The sequence below is a fragment of the Poecilia reticulata genome, linkage group LG23 (assembly GCF_000633615.1).
Source record: "Poecilia reticulata strain Guanapo linkage group LG23, Guppy_female_1.0+MT, whole genome shotgun sequence".
Classification (NCBI taxonomy): Eukaryota; Metazoa; Chordata; class Actinopteri; order Cyprinodontiformes; family Poeciliidae; genus Poecilia; species Poecilia reticulata.
This window is the reverse complement of record NC_024353.1, coordinates 2995327-3013722: the sequence shown is the minus strand read 5'-3', so window position 1 is coordinate 3013722 and position 18396 is coordinate 2995327. Positions and strand designations below refer to the sequence as shown.

Genomic DNA, 18396 nt, shown 5'->3' with positions numbered 1-18396 from the left:
CCAGTCTGTCCCGTGCCATAAATCAAATCACTTAAAACGTAATACAGGAACACAGAGTCAAATCAAAGACAGCTTGATGTTCCAGTACACAGCCCAGCAATAAACTCCACTTTTTTTATTTTACAACTTTCTGTCCCTTTTGGAGAATAACACTCCTGCAGCAGCAACCAACGGGATGTTTAAAGGTCCAATGCATCAACTAGACAAGAGCCCAACAATGCAGAGAGGCATCAGGGAATAATGACAATGATATATGAGGCCAATGGGGAATCACCCTGAGTGGGCAGAGAGGAGGAGGATACACAAGCCTGCTGTCAAAAACAGGATTTTATTCCATTAATCTTTTATTGGACTTTACTCGGTTTACCAAAGGAAACACAGACGCAGTGCCCTTTCAGAGGTATTCCCACCCTTTGAGCTTTGTCACATTTTGTTATGGTACAGCCACAAATATTGATATGTCATGTAATGCGACATAGGAGAAGTAGAAAATTACTTAAGTTTGCTACAAACCAGGAGACAAGGAAGATGGCGTTCAAGTCAGATGAGTCAAAGTTGAACCTTTTGACTTTCAGGCAAAACTGTACATCATCCTGAAAGCACCATCCGCATGGGGGGAAACACGGTGATGTCAGCATCATGCTGACATCACCGTGCTTCAGTAGGTGAGGGGGAAGATTATTGGAAATAATGTCAACATTTAAACTGCAAAAACTAAATATTTCCAAGTGTTTTTAGTCTAGATTTATGGACAGCCTTATGTTTTATAGTTCAAATATTGAAATAAGACAAAACTAACATATCAATAACTTTTCAGCAACAAATAGGGGCTTGTTTTAAATAAATAATCTCTTAATATTGACAAAAAGTACTGGTTCTGTTGACAGATTATTTTATTCATAACCTCGCAAAAATGTCTTGTTATAAGTGAAATAATTAAGTAGTTTTTCATCAATATTAAGAAACCTTAAGCTCCTATATCGTGTTGAAAAGTTGCTTATGAGTTAGTTTTGTCTTATTTGAAGGAGTAGGATATTTGAACTAGAAACTATACCAAAAATGCTGAGTAAAACTTTGTGTTTTTGCAGCGTATTGGGGTAAAAGCAGGAAGAAAACATGTTAGATGCCAAAAAGGGCAAAAATAAATAAATAAAATAATTTACCTTCAGAAGGATAACAACCACAAACCAACAACCAGAGATAAACAGGACAGGACTAGATCACATTGATGTGCAAGAATGGCCTAGTTAAAGTCCAGACTCAAGGGGTGACACTTATTGCACTTTACATTTATGTCACATCAGGTTTCCAAAGTACAGTTATGTCTATCGCAAAAAAAATCCAGTAGAATAAATGAAAGTTTGTGGTTGGAACGTCACAAAATGTGAAGCTGAAGATTTACAAATATTATTTATATCACGAAGCTCCACGACATCTGAAGAATTAATGATCAGATGCAAATGAAGAGTTATTGGAAAAGAAATTAATTGATCATTAATTCACTCTGTGATGCTTACTTTGAAATCAAAACATCATCCAACCCGGTGACTCAGCTGCCTTTTCCTGCCACGTTCCAGCAGGAGCTCAGCACTCCGGGGCTTTTCCTCCGAGATGTTTAACGAGTTCAATTGCAACTTCAACTTCTCTTTATTACAGCACTCATCAGCCTTGACTGTGCACTTGGCCCCTACGTCTCCTTTCTGGACTCGAGCTTATTAAACTACACATGTATACGCCAGAAAACACGTCGGAGCTCCGGATAAAGCCTGGCATTAACGATGCAAACAGGCAGCAGGCTAATGAACATGTCACGGCCGATTGGGAGGGGATTAATGAGCTTAGACACAGATGCAGAGGCAGAACACACACAGACACACACAGATCAGGCTCAGGAGAAACCATCTTCCTCAGCTGGAGCCACGTCTGCTGGGGGAAAACATGTCTAACGTCTTTCTAATGAGTCTGGGTGCTAATAAATGACACACGCCTTCAAAATCTCAATTAACACAGACTTGAAAAAGCTTGAGGAAAAACGAAGCAAAGCGACTGTTGCTGACGTATGAAGAATGTAATTATTGCCATGAAATTACGCTGATCAGTGGTTCAGATATTTGCAGAATCATGATTTATCTTGCAGCTCTAAAAGACACTTACTTTAAATCAGTGCTGTTGCAATTACTTCCCCTTTGATGCCAGCTGTAAAACAACATGAGTCCGAGACTGAAAGGTAATTATGTTCTTGGTTATGGCTGTAATTGATATTTTTAGATGACGGGGCAACTTCCCGACTGATTATATTAAAATTAATTAGGCTGAATATGAATTGTTATTCATGTCTTTTGTTGTCAGGTTGCTTGTTTTCTGTCTGTATCCTTAATTTCTGTTCAGACACAACCACAAAAAACACGCAAAGAAACTTTTATTTTCTCATCTGTAAGGATGTTTAAGTTTCATTTTGCTGTGTTGATTGATATTGCCTCATATGCCACATTTTCTCTTAAAACAAAATGCAAAATCAGTGAAATGTAATCACTTGATATATTCTCACCTCCCAACTAATCATAAAACATTCTGATCTTTGAGCCGCGATACAAAAATGTTCCCTTAGTTTTTCCACCAACATTATTAATTCAGTTACCAACGATAAAATTAACCTTAATGCAACCAGATTTTTCTTCTGGTTTGGACAGAAAAATCAGTTCATACAGTTCAGAACCGTTTTTTGTTGTTTTTACATAAATCCACTTTGTAAATTCCCCCATTCTTATTAAAAATAGCTTTGAATCACTCTTGAAAACTAGCCTCCGATTACCCAAGTCATTCATTATGACTGCGGGATACAAAGTGGTGTATTTTGGTCTCATTTGGTCCAGTAATCCCAGTCATTGTGTTCCTGTTTTTGGCTGCGTTCTGTATAAATCAGGTTGTTTTTTGCAGTAAAATACACATTAGAGCATTCCCATACCGGAGGATTTATGCTTAAAATCAGAACAATTACGTCCCTTTTATAGATTTATTAATTTAAAAAAAGAAATAAACTGTACCTGAGTCTATACTGTTCATTTGTTACCATAAAAAAATTGCTACGCTGCCATCGTTTACACACTCAAATAATTAAATTGCTAATACCTTTTAACAAAATTATTCCAAATTTTTCATCAGGTAGTATTTGGTATTTTAATTTTACAAAGCCAGTAAAAACAATTCAGCTCCTTCGTTAACCTTTTTACTGTTTTTTCAAATCAATCAGCAACAGCAAAATTAGGCTTTTCTGATAAGTTTGCAGAAAACCTGAAACTGATATTTAGAAAAATAGTAATTGCATAAATATTCACCCCCTTTAAATCAATATCTTTGGCTAAAATTACAGCACAGTGTGTGGATATCAGTGTTGTAGCACTTGAGATCGGTCTTGGTCTCGATACCGGTCTCGAGATCATTTTTTGATGGTCTCGGTCTCGTCTCGGACTCGACCGCCTTTGGTCTCGGTCTTGTCTCGGTCTCGGGCACTGAGGACTCGGCATTTTATTTCAAGACCGGTCGAGACCGCAATTGTGAAAATATCACTAAACGTACAGCATACTGTCCAGTTTATTTGTTAACATCTTTGTTTTCAGTGGATGCAAAACGCACCGATAAAAATCCAACCAATAACGTGACTTGCCAATTACGTGTTTATGTTTCTGCCCCCTCCTCCCCACCTTTCACTCGCACTCGGCGCTCTAAGACATGCGCAGTGCTTTTCTCTCAGCGGCAGAAGATCTGTCTAATAGTCAGTAATAGAATAGCGCTGCATAAATTATAAGAAATCCGATGGCCACAGCTAACTCAGCAGCGCTTCGCTTTCACAGACAGTGGGGACTAGGTCTAATATTTTTCGTCACTTAGAAAAGCATCTCAAAGAAAGGAAAGCTCAGTTGACGTGATGTTAGCAAAGCTAGCTGTATAGAGACACATAAGCATTGTGTTGAAAAAAGTTGCCATTGCAGGGGGGGCACAGGAAGCTGTCTGGATGAAAAAGAAAAAACAAAACAAAAAAAAAACATGAACCCTGTATGCGCTGCCAGGTCTCTGTTATTCCTCTGTCAATTTGATACAGTAGGGGTTTCCACACTAACCATATCTGTGTCCTCTGTCACTTTTATCAGCAGGTAAAACTGTTTAATCCATTGTTAACATGTGGTAATCAGGTTTTCCGTGCCACCTTTAAACGCAACATGAGCGCTACGACGCTGGGTTTACACCTGTGCGGCAGCGAAGGAGACCTGCTACTGTGCGGAGTTGCACAGTTGTGTTAGAATCATGGCAGCAAACCAGCAAAACGCAAATAACTTTTCACAGTTTTCCCCCCAAACCAATAGACTGTTTAGTAAAGCTGCTTGATGCAAGTAAAGTTAGCTAAAAGATGACTAGCTAGAAATAGTTTGGAAACCACTGGGGGGGTCCAGGAGAAAAAGTTTGGGAACCACTGATGTAAGGGAAATGACGTGAAAGAAGCACAAAGTTTCCAACCTAATAATAAAGAAACATTGATCTAAAAACATTTGTACTTTCAGTTCTACTCTGTTGTGGAAATTAACGCAAATATTCTATGAAAACATAAAAAACTGCTAAAAAACTGCATTTTTATTGTATCTTTGTTTAAAAACATTAATAGGTTCTTGATCAATTTAGCCAGCATTATTAAGGAGTAAGGAGATCAAGGTTTCAAGAGAGATGGAAAAAAAGAAAAAAGAATCCCAAAGCCCTGCGGGAGAAACTGTTTAGTTTGATGAAACCAAATATGACGATCCCCCCCCTCAAAAACACCTCGTTCAACCACACAGCTATTTGTAGGGGGGGGGAGGTAGAAAATGTTTGGAAACCACTGGGGGGGCGCAGGACAAAAAGTTTGGGAACTACTGGCATACAAGTATCTACTTCTTGCTTGTTGCTCCTTGGTCAATGTTCATAGTTGAGCGTCAGGGCATTGCCTCAATTGCTATGTTTAATGGTGCAGACGGTGGTTTCTGACATGAGCAACATGGGTAAACACCCAGGGCGTAATCTTTTTAGGGATGGCACAAGACCACCGCAAAGCAGAACAAAGAGTTTGTTAAATTTAACATTGGTTAAATTTATTAAGTATTTAATATCTATGTGTTTTTATGGGAATATGGCTCTTTCAGATCAATTTGAGAAGTAATTTTGATGATATTTTACATTTTATTGTGTCGTGTAGCGCGGGGCGCTGGTCTTGGTCTTGACTCGGTCTTGACTTCCCTCGGTCTTGGTCTTGACTTGGTCTCGGACCCTAAAAGTCTTGGTCTTGTCTCGGTCTCGATACACTCTGGTCTTGGTCTTCTCTTGGTCTCGGGTTAGGTGGTCTTGAACACAACACTGGTGGATATGTTACTTTAAATGGGTGAATATTAATGCAATCAACTATTTTATGTTTTACTTTTTTACTTAATTGTGATTATTTTGTAGAAGTGTTTTTACTTGGACATTAAAGTTTGGTCCAAAAAAAAATAAAAATGTGGTGAATACTTTTTATCGGCACTAATCTCCGATCAAGCATTGAAACCGTTTTTCCTCCACATTTATGGCAGCAAATATATCAAAATGCAGCGCAGAGGCCGGCTAAGGCTACCAAATCTCTGGGCTCAAAACTAATGATGTGTTTGAGCCCCCCTGATTTGTTGAAATCATCAAAATGCTACACGCAAATCCTTTAGTACGGGTGGGAAATGCCAGAAAACAGCTCAGAAGTCGAACTCCCAGTGGAGAGCTTTCAGCATTAGTCTGTTCAATTAGCTGCGTGCGACCCCGGCCTTTCCTCAGGGGGGGCAAAGGCTGGGAAAGCAGATTGTTTTTAATTGTGCACACAAACACAAAAAGGTCTCCTTACACCCATATGGAAAGTAATACTCCAAATAAATCAGGAAAACACACTGAAAAAGGTTAAGTGAGAGAATATCACTATCTGAGTGTAGACTGGAGTATTAAATCCACTCCTGAATGTCCTGAAACGTAGGGAAGTTTACATTTTAATAAATAATTAGGAGACACAAAGTAAACTGACTAGTAGACCCGTCCTCCATTCAGAGATTTTTACAGGTCATAAGCTAACATCTCTGCACACCTCACACATCCTGGACACATTCATGTCTGTGCTATTTATTTATATTTAATGTCTGCATTCAAACAGACAATTGTTTGTGCTCACAATCTTAGACAATAAATGTGATTCTGTTTGAACTATTACAATCACAAAATATGTTTTATGGGCATTACTGGGATTTTAAACTGAGGACCAACACAAGTACAGTAGTAAAAGTAAAAGGTATTTTATTTTTTACAAACACAAATCTTAAAAATGTGGAGCGCAAATATTCCCAAATTTACTTGGATAACCCTAACGAAAAGTCACCAACTTGACATGTTCAGTTTTTAGAAAGACGCATCTTAACTTAATGAAGCAAGTAACCGACATGTAACGTAGTCGAGTAAAGTTGAAATTTATGTGACTCCTGTGTTACCTGCAGTGGTTTGTGTTGGTATATCCTCTGCACAAATATCTTATCTTTGCCCCTCAGGATGGGTCTGTAGCTGTTGTGCCTTATCTCCACTCCACTGGAGTGTGTGCATCTCAGTATTCATGCATCAGAGGGGCTTATCCACTCAATCACACCGCCACTGGGTCTGCTCTTACGTGGCAATGCTTATGTAGCTACTTCCTTCTAAAGTGTGCACTACAGACCGCAGCATAAATCTACAAGTAAGATTAAACATGCTTCTTCATTAAAGACATGCCCTCAAATGGACTTAAATGGTGCTGCAGCTACACTTTAGATACATTCATCTCCCTCATAACCTTTTTTTTTTTGGGCAGCAGTCAGGATCTTATCTGCATTAGCAAACTCACTGAATGCTTTCATCTTTGACAATCAGCCAAATCTAAATAGTTAGCAGTTGTGCATTGCCTATTCCCTCTTTTGGGAGACAGAAGACACAATAAAAGTAGAATAAAAGCATAAATAAGTAAAGAAATCTGTGTTTTAGATGCTAGTACTTCATGTCAGAAATGTTTATGAAGCTGATTTTCAATGTTATGATGAAAAACATTTAAATAAAGGCAACAAAAAAATAAAAATGCCACTTTAGCTCGTCTCCTTTAAATATTCCCGTATAAGTTTGCAAATCAGTGACTAAACGACATAATGATTATGTTTTCTAACCAAACCGGATTGTGAAGTTAAGTCCAGAGATACATCCCATAAGCAGCACTTTATTTCAGGAAATCGCCAAGACAAAATATATTTGTAGTCCTTACAGTGAGATGTGAGTCCATAATTTAGCCCATCTAACTTACAATTACATTTTATTTTAATTTTTTCAATCTATCCAGTCGTCTTCTACAACGTTCAAAGGTGTTTTGAAGATATTTGATAATAAAAGTTTTAAAAACTATTTTTAACCCAACAAAACAGGGGGGAAAAAATAATGCTGCAACTTTTTTGAAGATCAAGATATTCACACATTAAGATGTAGATTAATTTTGGCATCTTGCAAGACGATAGAGGACACAAGTTTAATCATGCGCTCCCTGTAATCAGAAACTGCATCATGAGCAAAAAAAAAAAAAAAAGGGGATTTTCCTTTCAAATGATTCACACAGCCAGCAAAGTAGGACACAGAGCCAGTGGGCATGAGGCTGATAACCCCATGATGCTGTGCAGTCATCTAAGGGCCTCCGCTCTTTCTGCGCCTTTCAACTCAGCGTCTCGCTTTCAGGCGGGCTCAGAGTGTGAGCCTTTGGAGATCTAACAAGCCCAGCTGACAGTTTGGACAGGAGGCAAAGGATAAAGACATAAAAGTGAGCAAAACATGAAGAATCTGGACCGCAGCAACACAGCCGGTGTGATCATGTTTGCTTTTAAAGTCAATGGCTCGTGTTCTCTCAAGTTTGCTCTCAATCTTAAAATACAACCACAGCTTTTAGTGAGAACCGAATGATACATCCTGCATTATATGAGTATTTAAGTCTGATTATGAGTGAATAATTGAATCAAATCTTCATTAAAAAGTCATCCTGTTTAGAAGCTGCTATGAAATCTGGATTTTTAGTGGCGGTCTTACAGTACCTTATCAATATTTATATGTTAAAGCCAGAAAGCCTACAGGATGCTACTACACCACATTCAATGCATCCAAATAAATACAGGAGCTCTTGTTTTCTTATCTGTGAGTTGCGTTTGCTGAAACTGAAGAGGAGAAATCGCCAGCGGGAGCACTAAAACCAGATGAAATGAATTCTCGAGTATTAATTATGAGCTATAAAACTGTTCTGTGGTGCTTCTTGATTATGCACACTTCAAGCCGAACAGCAGCCTGCTGGGCACGGCGTGTGATCCCTGTGCACACATTAGTTCACATGCCAAAGTTTGGTCCGGGTGGGAGAACGACAGACGAGAGGAGAAGGTGGAGCTTATCGAGAAATTTAAACGATTTGCTCAAGATGAGGGAAGTGGTTAATTTTAACAACCTCCTTCATGTCAATGTTGCATCACAAACCTAAAAATTCCTCCTGGAAATAATTGAGTGCAACAATTTTAGGTGTAATTTTACCATAATTCCACCTATAAGTCGTCTTAATTGACTGATCCGCAAATATTAGGTGCAACATTTCACATTTGTCCCACAACTAGTTCACATGTACTCAAGAGAGAAGGAGCAACGAAAAAAAAAAAAAAAGATGTTGAAGAGGAATTAGAGATGTTAATTTTAGCAGGAGAGATGCACCAATACACGTTTTCCCTTCCGATATCGAAACTGAAATCTGAGTTTAATATCGGCCGATACCGATCCGATACTTAAAAACAGTGCTGAATTGTCTTAAAGCATTTCTTTTTCAAAAAAGTACTGAGTTAGAAATTTATTTGGTAAGTCAAATAAATTTAAAAACAACTTTATATTGTTTAGTCAGCGCAATTATGAGTATAACAGACAATGTAAAATAAATAATAAAGAAACTGAATCTGACAAAAAAGGTTAAAAAAAATTAACTGCAACAATTCTTATTTTAAAAGCTTCAGAAAGTGCAATTAAGAATTAAAAATATAATGTAAAGCAAATAATAAAACAGAATTGAACTGAATAGATCTGATCTTATGGATTGGGCGCATAATAATCTATCAACACTATAATCGTTTCCTGATCTAGAATGTTCTTAAAAATCAGGATTGATACGGATATTGATATCGGATCGGTGCGTCTCTAGTGAACATACAAACTGCTGGTTTTTAAATATGGCAGAGTAAATGATATGAGGGGGAAAATGTGGCTTTTTGAGGTAAGAAACAATTCAAATTGAGGCACAGTTTAAAAAAATAAGTGACTTCATTAATAATTAAAACCATCATCGTTTCTGCGTCAACCTCTTGCAGCTCATTAAAGTTTATTTATCAGGATCCATTGTTTAACAGTCTGATTATGACTCCCTGCAGTGAACAGGGACTGGAGTTGGACTTTTATTTTTTGCATTATGTCACATCATCCTCTCAGTGAGAAAACAACTGCCTTTAATTATCAAGGTGTGAAACATCCGTGAAGCTCCTCGGTATATGATACTATCAACTCGGAGTCAGGAGTGAGAGGAATAAATTTAGCTGGAGTCACTAATGAGGCCGACTTGTTGCATTTAAATTGCCGAGTTTGAAATGAGTTATTCATGATCGGAAACAACTCGGAAACCTACTCTGCAGTCGCACGAGCCTAATAAAGCAGCAGCAGTGATATTCTTGTGCTATGAAATGTAAACATTTTGACAGTTTGAACTGAAATTTTCTAAATTTTCCAAGCAGGTAATTTTAAAACATTATTCTGATTTTTTTTAAAAAGGCTTTTGGAGCTTCATATCTCTGGAACGGAAACCAAATTATTATCACATATGGATGATTATGAGACACAAATAAGTGTAGATAAACTTATAAAGACTGAAAGCATGACAGACAAGTTTTATTGTGACGAGTAAACACTGATTTACTATGTGTAGAAAAGTGAGACTGCCAGCTACTTCCTTTCACTCATCGTATGATTTACAAAACAACTGCATAGTTAAGAATGCTGATCAGAATTGGAGTAAATGTTATGATGCCAATCTGAACGAAGCCAGAAGTTTCTTCTTTGTTTTTTCAAATGCAATTTTTCTAAAAACTGTGACAGTACTGGGCTCACCCGAGTGTGCTTTTAAAACCTTGGCATGGTGCTTGTTTGTTAGGTCTCCAAATTTCTGATCTTAGACAACATTCATTTTTATCTCTTCTTCCTTACTACAGAAGAATCAAAGAAATAATTTATCTACTTAGAAAGCAGATGCTATGTTTTGATGAGTTCAATGTCCTCTAGGCATTTTGCCTTTCAGGGGATGTTATCCAATCTTGCATTTGCTTTTTTTCAAGTTTTTCTGAGTATTTCACAAGGAGATTAACAATGTCAAGCTACTAGCCCAAACATAACAAAAGGAAATGGGAACAAATGATTAGATATGTCCTATAAAATGTGACCCTTTCAGATGGAGATGAAAGCCTAAGGATGCGTTTACAGGAAATGAGAAACGAGAAACTAAATCTATAAAATCCGCAGAGATTAATATTTCACAAGGTCGGTAATTGACTCCGCAAAAAACTTAATATTTCATCAAAACAAAGTCTTAGATATGAAAATAATACATTTATCAAAGTAGTAAAAAAAAATAAACATGCATCAATTATTAAATTTATATTCCAGATGCTGGGAATTTTCTGCTGAAATCTCCCAAACACAATAAAACACAAACATAAATAGCATACATTTTAATCTAAATTCATAGCAGCTAAGCATGTATGCCGATAAATGGGTTCGTCTAACTGCATTAGGTTCACATCGTGCTTCTCGGATGATGCTCCGCATGCTTGTATCGTTCACATCCGCTTCTTTAAGACTCACGTTAAGCAGCCAGATGTTCATTCATAATTGCTGATCTTTCACGGTAAGTTAGAACTGAAGCAACTTTTATTTGGTTTTTGCTTTTATCAAATATCTGACAAACCTATTTAAAGCTTTGGTTCTGACGCTTTATACGCACAGATATAATATTTCAGAGTTCTACAAGTGATACTGAACTACATGCAGATGGAAAAATATAATATTATTTTTCTGCATGTGTGTGTGTGTGTGTGTGTGTGTGTGTGTGTGTGTGTGTGTGTGTGTGTGTGTGTGTGTGTGTGTGTGTGTGTGTGTGTGTGTGTNTGTGTGTGTGTGTGTGTGTGTGTGTGTGTGTGTGTGTGTGTGTGTGTGTGTGTGTGTGTGTGTGTGTGTGTGTGTGTGTGTGTGTGTGTGTAAGTTGCTGGTGGGAGGATGCAGGGATGCTCAATAATGCATCAAGCGACCTATAACGCATTCATTAGTGTGTGAGCGCTCATTCACCTGTGGGCGGATGACTCTCTCGATGTTCTTCAGGGCCGTGTCAGGGGAAGGGGGTGAGCAGTCCGGTGTGGGGCCCGTTGAGCAGTTGTCATGGTTACCGTGCTCCTCCTCGTTCACGGCTGCATGGGACGAGTGACCTTGGACCAAAAGAACGAGTCAAAGGCAGGTACAGAGACAAAGCAAAGATTTGTTTTTTTTTTCTCTCTCTCTCTCAATTATATTGTCCTAAATGATTGTTCTGTAGACGATGTCTATAATTTGAACTGAGAATTTAATTCAGGAAGGTCGGCTTAATGCCCTCATGTGTTAACGTTATTTAGCTGCAAGATACAAGATACAGGTTGCCTGTGGTGGAAACATTTAGGAGAAATGCCACTGTATTCCAGTGTTTTACTGATGATAATCAGATCTATTTATCTATATGGAGAAAAGAAAACGAGTAGGAGAAAATTATTGCATCGTATTAACAATAACAAATCATAAATGAACCTTAATTTTCTCCCTCTTAGAAATAAAACATGCAATTTGAAGTGTCGGGTGCGTTTTTGACACGAGTATCGCATTTGGTGTGAATTAGTATTTTATTACTAATTTTAATAAAATAAACACTTATGCTTAAGATTGATTTAATGTTCATTGTTTTAATATTGTAGCGTATTTATTCTCTCTTTGAAAGTGCTAAAAAATAAAGTTAATATATACATTTTTCAAAAATGAAAGACAAAATTAGACCGGTCTACATCAAGTTTGAGAACTCTTAAACTTGATAAAGAGTGCAAAGATTATTTTCTCTACACCTTCAAACATGAGAGCTGTTAATCATTTGATACTGAAGGAATTGAAAACTAAGTATTGCACATATGTAGTTTATTTTGCATTATTCATAAAACAGTTGTTTCTGCTCTGTATGTATCAGTTCTGAATAAGAGTAAGAGTGAAGCTGAACCAGTTGCTTTGGCAAAGCAGAGCTGTGCTGAGCGGACCGGGTCGGAACAGAAAATCGAGGAGTTCAGTTCTACACTTAGGGTCTTGCATACTTCCACCCACTACACCAGCAATCACAGGCATGGTAGCATAAGGCTGTGGTGAGGAGATGTTCTGTAATTTGAAAAGCCATAGCAACAACCGCAGGAGGAGAATATGAGTGCTGCTCGGTACAGTGATGTCTTTCACACACACATAGACACTGCGTGTGTGTGTGTCCAATGACTGCGGAGCTAATTTCCCCAGTGTACGGCCATTTAACAGCGGATAAAAGCGAAGATGGGGAAGGACAGCAGAGAACGATGATAAAATGGTCAGAAAGTCTTTAAATGTGCAGGAAAACACAAAAAACAAACCGATCTCATTTGTGGCAACACTGTTTTCAGAGGTGGCGACATACATACACAAATATAATTGCAGCTTTCTGTCAGCTGCTACCTGCCAACAAAGATCCAATCAGAGGTCAGAGCATCATCCAATTATGGTTTGATACCCAGCTAGAAAGATTCACACACAGCGGCATCACTGTCGGTGAAAGCACCTCACAAATCTGATGCAACTTCAGGGATAAAGTTTATTTGCAATCCCTGGCAGAAGTATTCACACCGCTTTTATTTTTCACATTTTGTCATTTTATCCCTCCAAACAAGAATCTTTCTATGGGGATTTTATGAGATGGACCAAAACAAAATAGTGAGTGATTGCAAAAGGATACTTTTGTTTACAAAAATATCAAAAGAATGTCTCCAAAATAAATAAACTTGATACTCCTGTGCCATGTAAAACATTATTCCAGAAGTCCTGGTCTTTGTCTACATTCTCTGTGGAAAAGTTTAACATTTTGTTCCATTTTTTTTATAGAGCAACGGTTTCTTCTCCTTCTTTACACCTACTATGAAAGTTAAACTCAAAGGTCCTCAAAAATGCTGAATAACGACAAACTAAGCAAGTGGTCCTGATGTGATCTGCCCTGTGTACTGAAATTAAATCCAAACCCGGGCAGTGGTTTCACTCAAGGATCCACAAGTAGACAGACAATCATCCAGCAACTGCCTGTGGTTGAATCAATGATTAATGTGGGTGTAAACATAAAATAAAAACTGGCAAAATGTGAGCAAGACAAAAGGAAGGAAGCAGCAGAGGGATAAATATAGATTGAAGCTTTTACTGTTGAATATATAAGCCTGTCAACACTGAGGCTTTTGATGATGGATCTCTGTGTGTGCAACTGTATTTCCGTCAGATCTGCCAGGGGTTCACTCCTGGGAAATACATGCATTCCTCCCCAACGACAATGTGTGTTTATGTGAGCATTTGGAACTATACAGCTTATATCTACAGATTTATGTGAGAAAAAATGTAGAGGAATGTGTTCGAAATTTTAAAAAACTCAATCAAAAACCAGAGGAGCAGAAATCGCTTGTTGCACGTAACTTCTAACTCCTCAGAGAGAAACAATTATGAACTGGACAAGAGACGTTGTCCCTCCTCTAAGTCACAAATTTATTTCAAACAGACAAAAAATAAAAACATGTTCATGAATCTCAAAAGTGTCACTCTGTCAAAGAAAAACTTTCCTCCTTTAATGTACCACCCATCATGTGTGATTCGATTGGAAAACAAACTCCTCTCTAACATCACCTTTTGATTAAACTGATTAAATTGGAGCATTTGGTCATCTTTGGTAAAAAAAATAATAAAAAAAAACTGCTATATTCTGACTTCTAATAAAGTTCAGCTTTCTGAGTGGGAGTTTTCTGACCTTTGCTCATTTCTACGGTGGCCCAGAAGGGTTATCAAAATGAAAATGCCCAACACCACACCAAAAGCCAATCTGCAACAACAAAACAGTGGAAGTTATGCTAGCAAGTTTAGCAAAAATGTTGTTTTATGCTAAAACTTTTACTTTCCATAAACCTGAGATTTTACCTGAGTTTCTTATATCCAATATACTGAAAATCTAGATGGCATCCAGACATGATGCCGGGAGAAAAGTCTCAGTCTGGATGCTCACACAATGAAATTCACTCACAGGCTGAACATCTCGGATTTCTAAAGCAGCAAGTCTTAAATCCTTCTCCAAACCGCTACAAGTAATTAACAGGGTCAGTTCCCAAAACTCTTCTCTTTAAGTACATCCGTACAAATTTTCCTAGGAAAGCTTCAAAGTGTCGGAATGCATCCTCGTAAACTGGAAAACATTCAAAAGCTTCAAATGATTCGGGCTTATATTTCTCAAACATTTCTGTGAGTTTGTGAGCGTTTGGTTTTGACGAGTGTTTCATCAGATGCTGCCTTCATATGTGCAAATCAAGACGAATCCTGTCGAGATGAGTTCTTCAGGCTGTCAGATCTGCCGCTGTGCAGCTCTAACACTTTACATGCTTGCTCTTTGTGCATGTGAGCCGAATCACAGCTCTTCTCTGCATCTTACAGTTAGCTTTTGATCAAGTTCAGTGCAAAACAAAAAGAAGAAGAAGAAAAAAAAACACTTTTTCACCCCCCATCTATATACTTTCTGAAAACACGATTTAAAGTCAGGAAAATGCACAAAAAAGTTTAAGGAAAACTTTAAACCAAACTTAGATTAGTGCAAACATCCGAAACAAACTCAACATAATTAAAAGTCTACACTTAATTGAAACGCAATTAAAAACAAAGTAAAAACGCAAAGTAAAAGCGTGGGAGTGTGGCTGTGTGCATAGCAGTTCTCCACAGTGATTTCCTGTGGCTGTCAGAGAAGACAACACTTTATTGCTTTTTCTTCCGACAAGTCAATGGACCCAAACACTTTTAATGTCAGAGCCCAGAGCGACTACAAGCTGCCATTAGCCTGACTGAGCCGCAAGTGTCGACCAAAGTGGGATAAATGAGCTGAGAAGCAGCAGCAGCATCGCCGCTTTATCCACCACAGAGAAGTGCCAGAGAAAGTTCATGTGGGTGGCAGAGTCTTTATTCATTAACATTTTAGCTGCTAACAACGGCAAAGACCTGAGTGGAAACTTTTACCTTTGAAAATTTTTTTTTTAGAAAGGCACCAGCGATGGAAGGACAGTCTTGGTCTCACTTATGGAGAATCTTTGCATAAAAATTTTGAAAATGTAGATAAAAAGAGAAAATCCTGAAATATTCAACCAGAACTTCACTAGAAACTTAATGCTATAAAAACAATATAGCTAAAATGCAATAAGCCATTTAACCAAATATGTTTTTTTTTTATTATTTACATTTTTGTTTGCAAAAATGTTTGAAAATCATGTTTTGTTTTCCTTCCATCTTAGCATTATGTACTGCTCTGCGTTGGCCAGTTAAACATTTAACATCTTTACTTATCGCTTCCAGACCAAGGCTTTGTAAACTTTATAAAACCAAATATTGCCATCACGTCATTTAAAATATTGCACATATTGCCCTGAACACACATGGATTATGTTTCAAAAAAGTTTTCATCCACATAAAAACACTCCTCAGTGTTGTTTTAAACATGCCAAACCCAGAGGGGGCAGTATACTGCAAAACTAACACCCAATCACATTGCTTCAAAACAACAACTTCCTGATAGGAATTAAACACGGTTCATGTATGCGGGCAGATATATAAGGTTCCTTTATATATCTGTCACCATTTAACTACAATGAGTAGAAATATTTGCAACTCAAAAATATTATCCAAGATATTCAATTCTTTGGTGAAAATGAGATGAAAACAGAAATGTGTCACCAAGCCAATTTGTCTATTTAAGGTTGTGTGTCCTTCATTTTGGAAAAATGCACAACAATCTTAACTTGCACAGCAAACATTACACTCTGTGCATGTGAAATAATTGAAGAGATTGTGGTTAATTAGGGCTAACGGCATCTGCAGGCAAGCAGTGCGGCAGAAACAGATCCTCTTGTTTGAAACAAATCCATCCCATGCAGCAAGTATAATCCCTGCTTAATTCACTTAATGACTGCTTTAAAACTCATGCAGTGGAGGATTAGGCTGAAAAACTCTCCCAATATACGCAGCATTACATAGAATATAATTCCATTTATTCCCTTTCAGGAGTGACAGGCTATGAAGTGGGAGGACGTGTGGTGCAGTGGGATGCAACATTCCCATAAATACTGCAGCATCCAAGGTAGGACAGGTTTGAGAAGCCGAGGAAGCGCAGAGACAACAGGTCTCTGCTGTTTCAGAGGCTGATGGACTGAGCGAGCACAGAGAATACGATAAAGCTGCTTTGATTGTTGAGGCAGAGAAGAGGTTCAGAGACTGTCAGCCTGCAGCGCTGTGACAATGCAGCTGACGGCAGTACCTGCAGAAAACCCTCCACCAGCACAGAAACATCTATATGGGGCATTTCAGAAAATGTCCACCTCCAATACTGAGGTTCCGATCATAAGTTTTTTGTTGTTTTACATCCATGTAAATGTCAAAACTTAATCATTTAAGACATATTGTACTTTTCTTTTTGCTTTTATTCCCGTCCTGCATAATCTCACCTAGTGTTGATGAGCTGCAGCAAACTTTAAACCACTGCTTCATGGACTGTGGCTGGCTCAGATGTTTATTTTATGAAGTGGAATAAATGTGCAGGTTTAGCTTTAGTGCCTTCCAGACAAATTCCTTCTGCCTCATAACGATGCACTGCACACTTTGTTTTGTTTGCAAAAAGGTTTGAAAATAATGCATTGCATCCTTAGCATTATGCACCGTTTTGTGTTGGCCAGTTCATCAAATGACACAATTATCTTTACAGACTAAGGTTTTGTAAACATGCAACCTTTACAAAAGCACATATTTCTGTCACATCGTTAAAAGATAACATCTTACACACAGTATTTGTTTCAGAAAAGTTTTAAATTCACATGAACTCAGACAAAAACACTCCTTATCGTGGCTTTATGTATGCCAAACCCATAGGGGGCAGTGCAGCACAAAGCTAACGCCCAATCAAGTTGCTTCAAAACAACAACGACTTCCTGTTAGGAGTTGAACATGGAGTCAGGAAGTTCATTTATGTGGATAGATATGTAGATTTAATAACTTCTAATTAGCATATAAGAATTTAAAACTAAACACAAGTCAATGTCGAATGGGAATTGTGTCAAATATATTAGTGCATTATTTGTCACAGGCTATACACTAAATCTCAGTTTTTCCATGTATGCACGCTAACCTAAAGTTTGTTTAAATCTCCACTTTGATGAAGGTTTTTGTAAATAATTGTTTTCAGTGATTTTAAACTGAATTTTTATGTAGCTGATGGCCAAAGTACGTAAAAGTGTGTATGTTCCCCAGATATCTGGATATGTGTGGACCAATGGACTTGGCTCAGAATTGTTAAAAATATGGTCAATTGAAAACAAATTTTAAATTGAAATGCATCAAGTTTCTGCTTCTCATCTCAGACCCAGTGACTCCGTGCTCCTCTGTCATCACATCCTTCCAAGATAAAGACACTGATTCACATCCTCGTCTAGTTTGCCTGACATGTGACTGGGCTCGGAGCAGGAATCCAGGATTTTCCTTCCTGCTGTGTCACAAGTTCAAATTTATGTAAAAGTATCAGCTGAAAGCTGCTCCCAAACTTCACCAGCTCAATGCGTAACCTGCGCTAACCCTGTTTTTCTTCCACAATGGAGTGGATGCAGGCAGCAAGATTTCACATCAGATGCAGGGAGTTCAGGCTCGACTCTTTTATTCTCTCTTCCCCCCATCCCAACCTTTTGGTCAGGTAAGACAGCACTTAGAGAGCGACGAACAAACAGCACCCACACAGCTCACTTACGTCAGTCGAGCAATTTTCCACCAACAGATTCTCAAACTGACAGAAATCACCCAGCATTCAGCTTCTCGCACTCGAGCCGCTGACTGCGAACCGGCGGCTCAACTCTTCAGCCAATCAAAACAAAACCGCCCCCACACCCCTCCAAAAAAAAAAAAACTAAACGTGGGGCGAGACTTCCCTCGGTGGTA

At 38.1% G+C, this 18396-nt stretch overlaps 1 protein-coding gene across 7 annotated transcripts in view; it reads right to left on the bottom strand.

Annotated features, from left to right (window-relative positions):
- The window catches only part of anks1b (ankyrin repeat and sterile alpha motif domain containing 1B), a 183185-nt gene that overhangs the window by 72269 nt on the left and 92520 nt on the right, over positions 1–18396 (bottom strand). For all 7 annotated transcript variants that reach the window (XM_017302833.1, XM_008400554.2, XM_017302832.1 and 4 more), the window contains exon 12: positions 11449–11585. In XM_017302833.1, the coding sequence (XP_017158322.1) occupies positions 11449–11585 (137 nt within the window). The remainder of the gene's footprint in view (positions 1–11448; positions 11586–18396) is intronic.